The sequence below is a fragment of the Schistocerca serialis genome, chromosome 3, assembly GCF_023864345.2.
Source record: "Schistocerca serialis cubense isolate TAMUIC-IGC-003099 chromosome 3, iqSchSeri2.2, whole genome shotgun sequence".
NCBI lineage: Eukaryota > Metazoa > Arthropoda > Insecta > Orthoptera > Acrididae > Schistocerca > Schistocerca serialis.
Window position 1 is genome coordinate 253,535,482 of NC_064640.1, and position 12,173 is coordinate 253,547,654.

The following is a 12,173-nucleotide window of genomic DNA, read 5'->3' on the forward strand; positions in this document are numbered from 1 at the left end:
ACGCTCAATGGAGCACATTATCATGATTTAATATGGGATACTCTACCTGTGCTGCTAGAACATGTGCCTTTACAAGCACGACACAACATGTGGTTCATGCACGATGGAGTTTCTGTACATTTCAGTCGAAGTGTTCGCACGCTTCTCAACAACAGATTCGGTGACCGATGGATTGGTAGAGGCGGACCAATTCCATGGCCTCCACGCTGTCCTGACCTCAACCCTCTTGACTTTCATTTATGGGGGCATTTGAAAGCTCTTGTCTACACAACCCCGGTACCAAATGTAGAGACTCTTCGTGCTCATATTGTGGACGGCTGTGATACAATACGCCATTCTCCAGGGCTGCATCAGCGCATCAGGGATTCCATGTGACAGAGGGTGGATGCATGTATCCTCGTTAACGGAGGACATTTTGAACATTTCCAGTAACAAAGTGTTAGAAGTCACGCTGGTAAGTTCTGTTGCTGTGTGTTTCCATTCCATGATTAATGTGATTTGGAGAGAAGTAATAAAATGAGCTCTAACATGTCCACATAACATATTTTCTTTCTTTGTGTGTGAGGAATGTTTCCTGATAGTTTGGCTGTACCTTTTTGTAACACCCTGTATAGCAATGATGCTGAGTTGCAGATAGGCACAACAAAATGGTTCTAGTAGCTCTGAGCACTATGGGACTTAACATCTGAGGTCATTAGTCCCCTAGAACTTAGAACTACTTAAACCTAAGTAACCTAAGCACGTCACACACATCCATGCCCGAGGCAGGATTCGAACTTACGACTGTAGCGGTCGCACGGTTCCAAACTGAAGCACCTAGAACCGCTTGGCCACACCGGCTGGCTAGCCACAACAAACAAACTGCTAAATAAGTAAGCTTTCGGCCAAGAAGGCCTTCGTCGGAATTTCACACACACACACACACACACACACACACACACACACACAGCCTTGGCAACCAGAGCCTGTGGTCGTGTGTGTGTGTGTGTGTGTGTGTGTGTGTGTGTGTGTGTGTGTGTGTGTGTGTGTTTTTTGTCTAATTCTGATGAAGGTTGTTTTGGCTGAAAGCTTACTTATTTAACATTTTTTTTGTTGTGCCTATCTGCAACTCAGCATCTCTGCTATATGGTGAGTAGCAATCTATCGTTTTCATAATATTGTCAATTACTAATTTTGGTCAATTTTTTACACTTATCTCCATACATATTACCTAACATTCTGTCCTTATTTCGTCTGATATTCTGAATTTTTCAAAGCAATATGTGGGTTGCCATTAACTGTGTCTACCCTCTCTTACCGGGCGGTATACACTACACCCAGAAATTAGAATTTTGATGCTATTTATTTATGGTTGAAGTCAACTTTCTGTATTACAAGTGTGTTTATACTATTTATAAGAAATACAGATTACTCATTCTAGGCTCTGTAGTGTGATGCAAGTAAGTGCACACTGGCCCTTTTTCTAATGCTATCATGTGTACACAACACATTCAATTCTGCACAAGTAACAGCTTCCCAGGAGTAATACACATGTCACCTATTTAAAAGACCTCTATAATCCTCCACTCAATAGCACAAGTTAAGAAATCTTCACCTGAGATGGTTTTAGAATTAATGGAAGCTTTGTTTTAAATGTTAACACTGAAACCCAAACCAGAGCACCACAGTTAGTCCTGTGGATAATGCTAAAAACCACGACTTGAGCTTCCACGTCACCAGTAAGAGAGGCTGTCCTCAACATTTCAGTCAGACATGGAAAAGAGCTGTGATTGGCCTTTCAACTGAGACAAAGACATAATTTTTTCTGACATCAACCTGACATGCAGCCACATGCACACAGTATGTTCAACAGCTTCCAGCAGAAACTCCTCAACATCTCATGTTAACTTCACCCTGGAGGAAATGTTATAGCTCAGAGGATTACCACCCTCATATTACAGCACTTGAGGACATTAGTGGAGACTATGACAGTTCTCTGCAACCTTCCTTATAAGCTAATCAAATACAACTTCTCTGAGACAATACTTAACCCTACTATACAAGTTAGAAATTAGAAAAAGGAGCAACTGCAAATACTCAAGTATCCCATACCTGATCATGACTTTTATTTACCTATTTTTCAGGTCACACACTCAACAAACATAAGATCCATGACTTGTTGGATTTAACAGCATGAAACAGATTTTAAAAATTGAACGTCAAGTCAGTGAGGCACATCATAGATGGGAAAAGGAAGGAAAGCTTCTTCAAACCAAATACCACAGTGCTTTGCTAAACATGTCCTACTGATGAATACGCACGTTCAGTTGAACGTAGACTGCAAACAAGGGTGCAAATTGGCAATTTTCACGTTTAAAAATCAGTGCCAGAGGCAAAAGAAGCAATAAATGACAGAATAATCCTACGAACATCCAGGATGCTAGGACATTTTCACATTTGCAAATCACAGGAAGATGCGAAAGAAGGGATTGGTAAGGGAAAGTAAAATCCTACTGCCAACAGTAGCTGAAAACCGAATCTTTGGGTTTGTGGCCTGGAACTTAACAACTGAGCCATCAGCACGCACCATTGCAAATCACAAAGACTTAACAAATTTGTTGATCAAAAACAATGGTAAAATGCTTGATCACATAATACACTGAAAACTGTGACTGGTAAAACACAAATCATTTAACCACCACTAATTTGGGTAGGAATGGCTCTGAGCAGGATGGGACTTAACTTCTGTGATCATCAGTCCTTTGGGCAGGAATCCTAAAAAACATATTCCTAAAACTAAAGGAGATTCCATGAAGGTAATCAATCACACAATGAGAGCCTAAACTCTTGTGACTTTCTTCTGCTACACATTTTCAAGATAAGGGGTAGAACTGGCAGTATTTTAATAAAATATAAAATTTATTGAGGGATTAGTGATGAAAACTAGTGACTGCATCAGGTTATTTAAGAAGTGAGACTTATTGTGAGTACGCCACATTCTATGCAAATATAGAATAGTCAAAATTAGGATGACCGGAAATTCCAATAACATTTGACTATAAAGGTGCTGAAGCACTGCTGGCAGGAAACACTGTAAAATTTGTACTGGTTGAATGTGCTTGGCTGGTGGCACTAGATAGGTCTGTGGGTCTCTTGTCTGAGGTGAGACCCCACACCTTATAAGCCACTCTGTGAGCTCAAGAGCACTGTGCTGCATGTAGAACATAATAAATGTTAACAGTGCCCAGCTGGTTTACTTGCAAAATATCAGAGAAATGTTTGCTTGATTTCCACCTAAAATTTGTCCCAGTTCTTGAGCTTCCCCCTGTTATTCTCAAACGACTGCTGGTATGCACAGTCCAAGTAAAAGCAGTCACTGGTAAAATAGTTCATGTCATGTTTAGCAATGGTCAAATCCCTTTAGCCATTTCATTGCATCCTGACTGGTGTCTCCTCAAAACACTGCTGAATGTCTGATGTGCATATGACTCACCAATGCCTTTGTATCCATTTTTGCTTTGACACTGCACACCATAGAAAGGATGAACTATTTGTACTCGGGTTCCTTACTATTAAGGCGATGCCTTTTGAGTAGTCTTACTGGAGCCAAGGCATTGACGATGTCCAAGAAACATGGAGCCTCCACGAAACTGTGTCACACAGACTCTAGAACTGAGTATCAGTTACGAGAGTAGGTTTGTTAACAAGAACTAACCTTGCATACTGAAAACACGTTTACCAAGCACACAAAAAGTATACATAGAGCTGAAATGCCTGTCTTGGATACATGCATGTCCTAGCAAAATTTCAGTGTTCCATATATAATTAAGCCCCAAAACTTAGAAAATATAAATGTTAAATGATATATAATGGCAGGAGATGGGATTTGGACAGGTGACCTGCAGATCACCCCACAACTGACTATAATCGCTACATCGTGGCAGCTGGCATAGCACACACAGAATTGTTCTTACAGACAGCAACATAGGAAGCTGTAATGTGATTATAAAGGTAACAATTGCTCAAATAACATGATAGATTCAACAATAGGACACCAGTTGAGTGATTTCTTATGTGTGCTATGTCTGCTTCAAATACACTGCAAAAGGTAGCTAGAATGATTAAATGGATATTGCCATACACACTTAAAGAGAATGCAGGGGAAGCTCCTATCCATACAAAAGTATATGGTACAAAGCAGAATAAATAGCCAATTACAGCTGTGAGCATATGTAGCTTGTACAAACAAGATACATATTACTTACTGATTTATTGATGTTAGTTATTTTAAAATAAGTGCTACATGATGCTAGTATTCACATACCAAAAACACATGATGTGAGCACTGGAGAAAGCAAGAAAAAATTTGAAAAGTAGCATCTGCAACCATTTTTAATGGGCATCCATTATTAACAGAGTGACAGAAATAGAGTATGAGAAGCTTTTATGCACATTGCAAGTAGTAGATTAAATTTAATTCATAGTATTTCGAAAATGTTTACCATCAGTAATAGTCATGTCATAGACAAACTTAATCATCTTTGTCACACTGGAAAATGAAACATCTACAACTAGTTATCTGTCAGTTTATCATGCTTCCTCAGCTCTTTCTTGTGCACTTAATATGTACAGTCCAACAAAAGAGATCCCACCCATCTAAAATTTAGCAAATATTTGCAAATGATGCACAACAGTTTAAAGAATAAATATAACCACTCACAGATTCTTCTTATTTACACTGTTAAATAAAGACATCTTTTACAAGAAAATTGTCTGGTACAATAAAATTTTCCAGTTGGATCTATATGTCTGTGTTTCTTCCACCCCTATAAAAAGGTACGTCAAAATTTATTTAGAGACTGATCAATTCATCTGTTTATGTGTATACAGTATTTTAATTCATATGATCAATAAAAATGCTGAGGATAAAAGACCTCTTTTTTGTACAATAATACCAACAGTCAAATTCACCAGTCCTCCACAAAACTATGCAATGGTTATAGACAGCAACAGTATCACCTCTATTATTATCATTACTATTATTATAGCCATATTATTTCATTGCAGAAAGTGACAAGATAATTAAGATGATTCACTTTCATTTAAAGTAATTTTTAGAATACAATTTTCAAGACAAATAATTTTGCCACATTATCAAATGCATACAGTTCTGCCAGTCAGTCAGTATTTTTACACTTTTTGTTGTGCTGTTCCTTTCTTTCTTATACAGACACTAGGTGTTACTGTACAATTGCTGATATAACTACTACACTGCCTTTTAACACAATTACTGGCCATTGCACAGATTACAGTAAGGCCAATAATCTTTACTCATAACTTGAAAATGTACAATACAGTATGAATATTCAAAGGATGCTCAAAAACAGTGTTCCAATTAACTTCCACTCAACAGTTTCTGTCTAAATATCCCAACATACTTTCCACTTAATATATGAAATACTAAATTTGTTAATATCTGAAGCGCATTTTACGTCCACTGAATAACTTGTATTTATGTCACTGTGAGAAAAGTATAGAAGTGAGTATGAAATATATATGTGAGACAGAAGCAAGTTATGCAGACTAACATTTGTGTTCAATGAATGTGAAGAAACTGCTCATAAAACTAACCAAGGATGAGCGGAATATTTATAACCCATCTTTTCCAAACTGCAAATGCAATCCTAGCTATACTACACCTCCTGTAATATAAAGAAGCAGTGAGTAATTGCTAAACTGACTCTGTGCATGCACAGATCTCCACTACTTCCTCAATAATACAAAATGTTCAGAACAAAATCATAGCCAAATAATGAATGCTGCATCATTTGTTATATAGAAAATAATAATTATTGTTGACAGGAATGATTTTATTCTGCATTACCAATTAAAATAAGCCTGCAATGATTTGCAAAATGTGTGTGCAAAAAGTATCAATCCTTTTTTTCAAATCAAGAAGTATGATTTATTCTTCTGTGCATAAATAAGTATTCACAAAAAACTTATCAATGAAAAATTCAACATTAGTACGGGTTCTTGAAATATTGAGTGAAATATGAAATGATTCTGACTTGTACTAACCTTCATGTATGGTTCACATTTCTTTTGAAGTTCTTGCAGTGAAATTTTTGACCTTGCATAACCATAAAACCTTGTATTAGGTGGTAGGAGATTATCCCTGTAAAGCCACCACAATGTAGGATATATCTTCTTCTTTGCTAAATCACCCTGTTAAAAAGAAAAATATATATGTATTAAATTACAGAACTACAAAGTGTAAGGCACATAAGAAATTAATTGACATATAAGTTTTCAATCATTAGCTGATAGATCCAGGAGGCTACATCAAATCTGGATATAAGTTACATGCAATGTGAAGTATTAGCAGTTTTATGAGTATTTGGAATACATATTAACACTTACTGCATCATAATGCTCCTGAATAGTGTGTGTCACAATGCAAGAATGTGCTGGAAATCAATTCATGAAGAATAAGGCAGGGGGAGGCCAAATTTTTTGAGGGAGCATTATTACAGAAAAATGACAAATTACTGCTGTGATGTCAGACTTCTGGTAACCACCAAGGCGTTAGTTTTCACCAACAACATTACTTCTAGACAGAATAAAGGCAGCATTTTGGAACAACTTCCAGAGATAAACTGAACTTCCTGCACTAGACTGGTAAACTGAAAAGCAAAACAAGTCAACACTGTACTAGAACACAGCTGAAAAGTAATACAGGATGCTACAACAACAGGAGTGGCAAAACTAAAGGCCAAGTATGAGCTACGCCTGTAAAAAAATCTTTTTATGAACACAAAATAAAAACCAAAAACTAAACAGCACAATAATGTTTTTTTTTCATCAACTAAAGCTCTTTAAGCTGCTGCAGTGAGTTTAAATGCAATAATAATTAGACTCTCTCATACGCATTTTAATCACTCTGACAGATGGGCATCAAGATAATAGATAGGTTTTTGATATCAGAAGCATTCTATTTAAAATACAAATTAAAGAGTGTTAATTTGTTACAATTCTCTCTGGGCAATCTCAATAATTTACAAGTATAACTGACACTAAGATACTGCCTCAGAAGCCAATGTTCCTACAAGTGAAAAGAGACAAAGAATAGCAAGACTTTCAGAAGGAGATCATAATTGTGCTATGCAAAGTTGTCACAGAATGGGAAATTAGAGGGAAGTGATGGGAACAGGATGAGGACTGAGTTTCAACCAAGAATTATGAATATAAATATGTGACAGCAATATTGCCTTAGCACTTGGAAGTTATGCAAGAGGGAGTGAATCCTCCTACAGTCAAGTCACTTAGATGAATTAGAATGTAGGCATCTGACTTGGCATACTCCTCTAGCTGAATCTCTGTGAGTTAGCCTGATCTCCATCACAGACTAACTTTAATATGTCAATCAGAGTTAGAGGATATAAGTGAGGATAGAATGTGGCAAGAAGCTACTTAAGGCTTATTTACAAACAAAATAGCTGTATAAAAATAACAAAAATACATATTAAAGACAATAAAGGTGAAATCCAAAGTTGGAGAATGTAAACACTCTGTAGAAAAAGTTAGTCAGCCCCAAGAGGCATTGTGCAAACATCATGTAACACTGCCTCTAGCCTTGATAATGGCCACAATTCAGTGAGAAAGTGGGCACACAAGTTTCTTCAGGTATGCCAAAGCCAGCTGAATCCACTCATTGATGATTGGATCTGCTGAGTTACCAAATTTCAAGGATATTTATTGCTACTGTTCATCCACTGTTCCAAACAGTCCGGAACATTTTATAAAGTATGGAGATTGGGTGATTTAGTAGGTTAGCCAAGTTGTGACCAAGTGGTTGAGAGTTCACCAAACCAGTAACGAACGTGTGCAGCCGTGTGAACATGTATATTGTCACCTTGGAAGATGGCGTTGTCACAGCATACTCATCATGAGGTTGCCGAAGAAAGGGCAAAACTTGATCACTGATAATGATGAATACTCATCATGAGGTTGCCGAAGAAAGGGCAAAACTTGATCACTGATAATGATGAACTGAACATCCTGCTTCATGTTCATGGAATTCACAAAAATCTTCATTTTCAACAATTTGACTTGTTTTTGTATGATCTTGCAGAATTACACTGGGTGCAGAAAGTGAATGTGTAATAAAAGACATGTCAGGAATATAAAACAATCAGTATCAAATATTTCTTAAAGAGCCACAATTCTAATCAGGCTGTCTAACTATAATGATTATATAGAATATTATTTACAGACTTAATTTATTGGACAATATTTTACACTATAGTATTCCTTCCCCATTAGACAGGATTTGAACTTCTCTGGAAAGCTACTGTCATGACACCATCCAATAGGTTTCTGTGAAAGTTTCTTATTATCTTGATACCCGAGTACCAAGATTCTTTTCCAATAATTGTCATCAGTGAGTGTGGTAAGGTTCTTAACTGGTTATATCTCTGTGTGTTGAGGGTGTGGACACCTGCATATGTTAACCACTCTGAACTATCTTTTATAATAAATATTATTGTTATACACGCATATGGAGATTCAGAGCTTAAGACACTTAAACATCTGAAGAGTTTCTGCATGTTTCAGATGACCTCCTTTTAGAAATGGTCCTAGCTGCTTTTCCCTCAATGTGCACATACTTTTTACTTCTTGTATGTTTGAGTTTCCCCACATTATTACTCCATACTGCATCCAAGAGATGGTTGGTACTGTGCACAGTAACCATTTGCCTGCAGACTGTGCTAACTGCTTCAGAACTGATAATATCAAGCTGTCTTCTTCCAATGTGCCTGTCTGCCACTTAACACCTCCTCTACAAGGTAAGTAGCAATTTATTCTATTTCACATTGTTGTATTCCATCACAGATTTTTTTTTCAGACAGTTTTAATACGCAGTTTTCATTTCAGCTCATTATCCACAGCAACCTAGTGACTTCTTCTTCCTCCAGTCTTATTTCATTCACCTTTGTATCCATATGCACTGACTTCTCTGTATCTGAACACTGCATACATAGCCCTTTTCAAGTTTATAATTAGTTCACTTTGAATTAGCCATTGTACTATGACATTTACAGAAATATATGCTCTTCTCTAAATCTGTTTTACATTTTTCTCTTCATTCTGTATTGTCATGTCATCTGCATAAAGTATCTTCTTCTCTTTCTCTTCAACACCTTTATAATTTATAAACAGATTAAACAGCAACTGCCCACTTACCAAGTTCTGTTGCACTCCATATTTTATGCTTTTCATGTCTGACTGGTATGGGTTTTCTACTGAGATATACAGTTTCCTGTTGCTTAGGTATGAGTGTATGCAATCTCATGTTTGTCACTAAATACTGTAGTGTTCCAGTTTTGCATACATTTTTCATGGGCAATGTTGTGTCGGTAGCTGGGCCGACACCGTGAAGTTGAGATGGCTGAAAATGCACGCTAGACTAACGCAGACGGGCGTGAAGTACTGGAACAGGATACGTAATTAATGTTAGGAAGAAAAGTACGGAGCAGGTTTAATACTTAACTTTACTCATTCCTTTGTGGTACATCGATCTTGACGATACACAGGAGACTTTAAGTACAATCACTGTATGGCTAATGGCGCCTTGCTAGTTCGTAGCCATTAACTTAGCTGATGGCTATTCTGTCTCTCGGCTAATGAGAGAGAAAGGCTTCGTACATCTGGTCGGTAGCTAGGTTCTCGTACAACTGGGGCGAGTGCTCTCTCGTATCACGAGACCTGCCTTGATGGTGGCGCTAGGTCTGCGATTACACAGTGGCGACACGCGGGTCCGACATGTACTAAATGGACCGCGGCCGATTTAAGCTACCACCTAGCAAGTGTGGTGTCTGGCGGTGACACCACAGGCAACAGAGTTAAATGCTTTAGAAAGAACCACAAACCTTGCAGATACAACCTTTTTTTATCTAATAACTGAATAATACTTTCCACCTGACTGGTAACTGCTGATTTAGCAGGTTTACCCTTTTTGCAACCAGGCTATGATTGTACAAGAGTGTTGTGCTTGTCCATATCAACAACTCAACTATTATACATAAGCATTTCCCGGAGTTTTGAGAAGCTGGTCTTTAGTTGTCAGGTCTCCCTTGTCCCCTTTCTTGTTTACTGGTACTACCCTACTTATCCGTGGTTTTTCTGCAAACATTCCATAGCAGTTCGATATGTCCATCATTGATGTGATGTGATGTGATGATACATAATTTTTATATTTGTTAGTACATGGTCAAAAACATCAGTGTTACTCCTATCAATTGATCATCATCCACAAACCCAGTAGAATTAAATATGAAATAAATGTTTCATTAAACATGCAGAATCTATATAATAATGAGCAGAAAACTTGCCAAAAAAGGTTTCAAAACATAACTCAGATTCAAATGACAAATAATATTTGCAATAGGCCAGAAACAATCAGGTGTGTACAACAAAACTGAAACACTAAGTACAAAAAGGAGATTTTGTCATCAGAGTACAGTAAGGAGCATGCAGTATTGACAATTTCCTATTAATATAACCATTCAACAGTTTTAAAATTATAAACCCATTAACAGAAGCAGGATAAGCATGGATACCTCTCAACCACACTACTGGACAACCACTCCTTTCTTCCTTTTAAGCTGTCAAAACACTGTCTTTGATAACAACTCTCTTAGGGGTTATTAATGTTGTTCCTGACATAACTAATGTCAAATAAGGAGAATTCGACAAATAGTCAACTGCTGATCTTTTTTAAGTTTGCAGCTGAAGTATGTGATACCCACATGTTGGATTTTCTTGACCTGGCTTATGAATTGCAAGCATCACACAGTGGTGCACTGGTCATGATTCCTGCTGTATCCTAATTTACAGGCTGATACATTGATCATCATGCATTAAAGTGTTCACCTAATTCTCGTCAATGATCAATAGGTTTCCCAAATGGGGCAAATGGTTGAAATAAAAAAGAATCTCTCTTTCACACAACGTATCATTTTCTTGTTGTGATTGTAGACCTTGTAGCCTGATCTTATTGATAGTGTCAGTATAGAGACAGATTAAATGGCAAATACAGCTGTTCTGAAAGTGAGCACATCACATGCAAGTGTGAGAATTAAAACCAGAAAGCTTACTGTGTGCAGTAATACTCATCTTTATAACTAACACATATTATAGGACACTATATGTGCTCGCTTTCACTGTTTAACACCAGCTGTCACTTCCTTACTGTGTGGACGGAAACAGTTCTAAGTCTCTTTAATCAAAAGGGCAGCAATTTTTTTTACGCAAATAAAACTGAAAAATTTTTCTCTGAAAATGGAATTAATGAAGTAACTGGAGATGGAACAAAAAAATTTCATGCACAACTAAAATGAAAAATTCAAAACACTTTATTTTCTGTTTTCTGACAAGGGAAGAAGTGATACATAGTAATGAACCCACAAACGCCAGATGTGTGCACAGGTAAAGCTTCATAAAAGGGACAAATCCATGAGGCTCATATCCAACATGAGACAGAGTCCTAACACCCCCAATAAATGCTAAACCAGCACAAAGGTTAAACACACTATACTCATTTTATGAGCAGTACAGTTTAAAAAATATGTACAAGTTTGTGGACAAGTTAAGGATGCAGTCATACCAGTTAAATCCATCTTTGCATCCCCAGATGTGGTGAATTTATACACAAACATGCCTGTCTGCGAGACATTAGAAATAATTACGAACAACCTTATAAAACAGAAAAAAAGTACAGGAGAAATAGGCGAATTAATGGAGCATCTATAACTGACATTATACTTTAACCATTTCATACTTAACGGTAAAATATATCACCAACCTGAAGAGCTAGCCGTGTGCTTGCCCATTAGTTATAAGGGACAGGTTTCAGAAATTACTGCTAGAGAATTTCATGATACCAATTTGTGAATAGGGTTTAAGGATAATGACATTATTCACTTCAGACTGAGGCACTGTGTGGGTAAAAAGGCTTTAAAATTCATGGCAGCAGGTGAATGTAAACTAAAGTATGGTATGGAAACTGCCAAAAGTTCACATTGATCAATCAGGTGGACGTTTGAAATGTGCTTTAAAGAGCACACTTCAATTCACAATAAATGTAAATGTCATGCGACTAGGGCCTCCTGTCAGGTAAACCATTCGCCGGG

At 37.2% G+C, this 12,173-nt stretch overlaps 1 protein-coding gene across 4 annotated transcripts in view; it reads right to left on the reverse strand.

The window, feature by feature from the left end:
* Positions 1–12,173, reverse strand: part of LOC126470008 (glucose-6-phosphate 1-dehydrogenase) — a 304,403-nt gene that overhangs the window by 61,114 nt on the left and 231,116 nt on the right. For all 4 annotated transcript variants that reach the window (XM_050097482.1, XM_050097481.1, XM_050097484.1 and 1 more), the window contains one exon: positions 6,061–6,207. In XM_050097482.1, the coding sequence (XP_049953439.1) occupies positions 6,061–6,207 (147 nt within the window). The remainder of the gene's footprint in view (positions 1–6,060; positions 6,208–12,173) is intronic.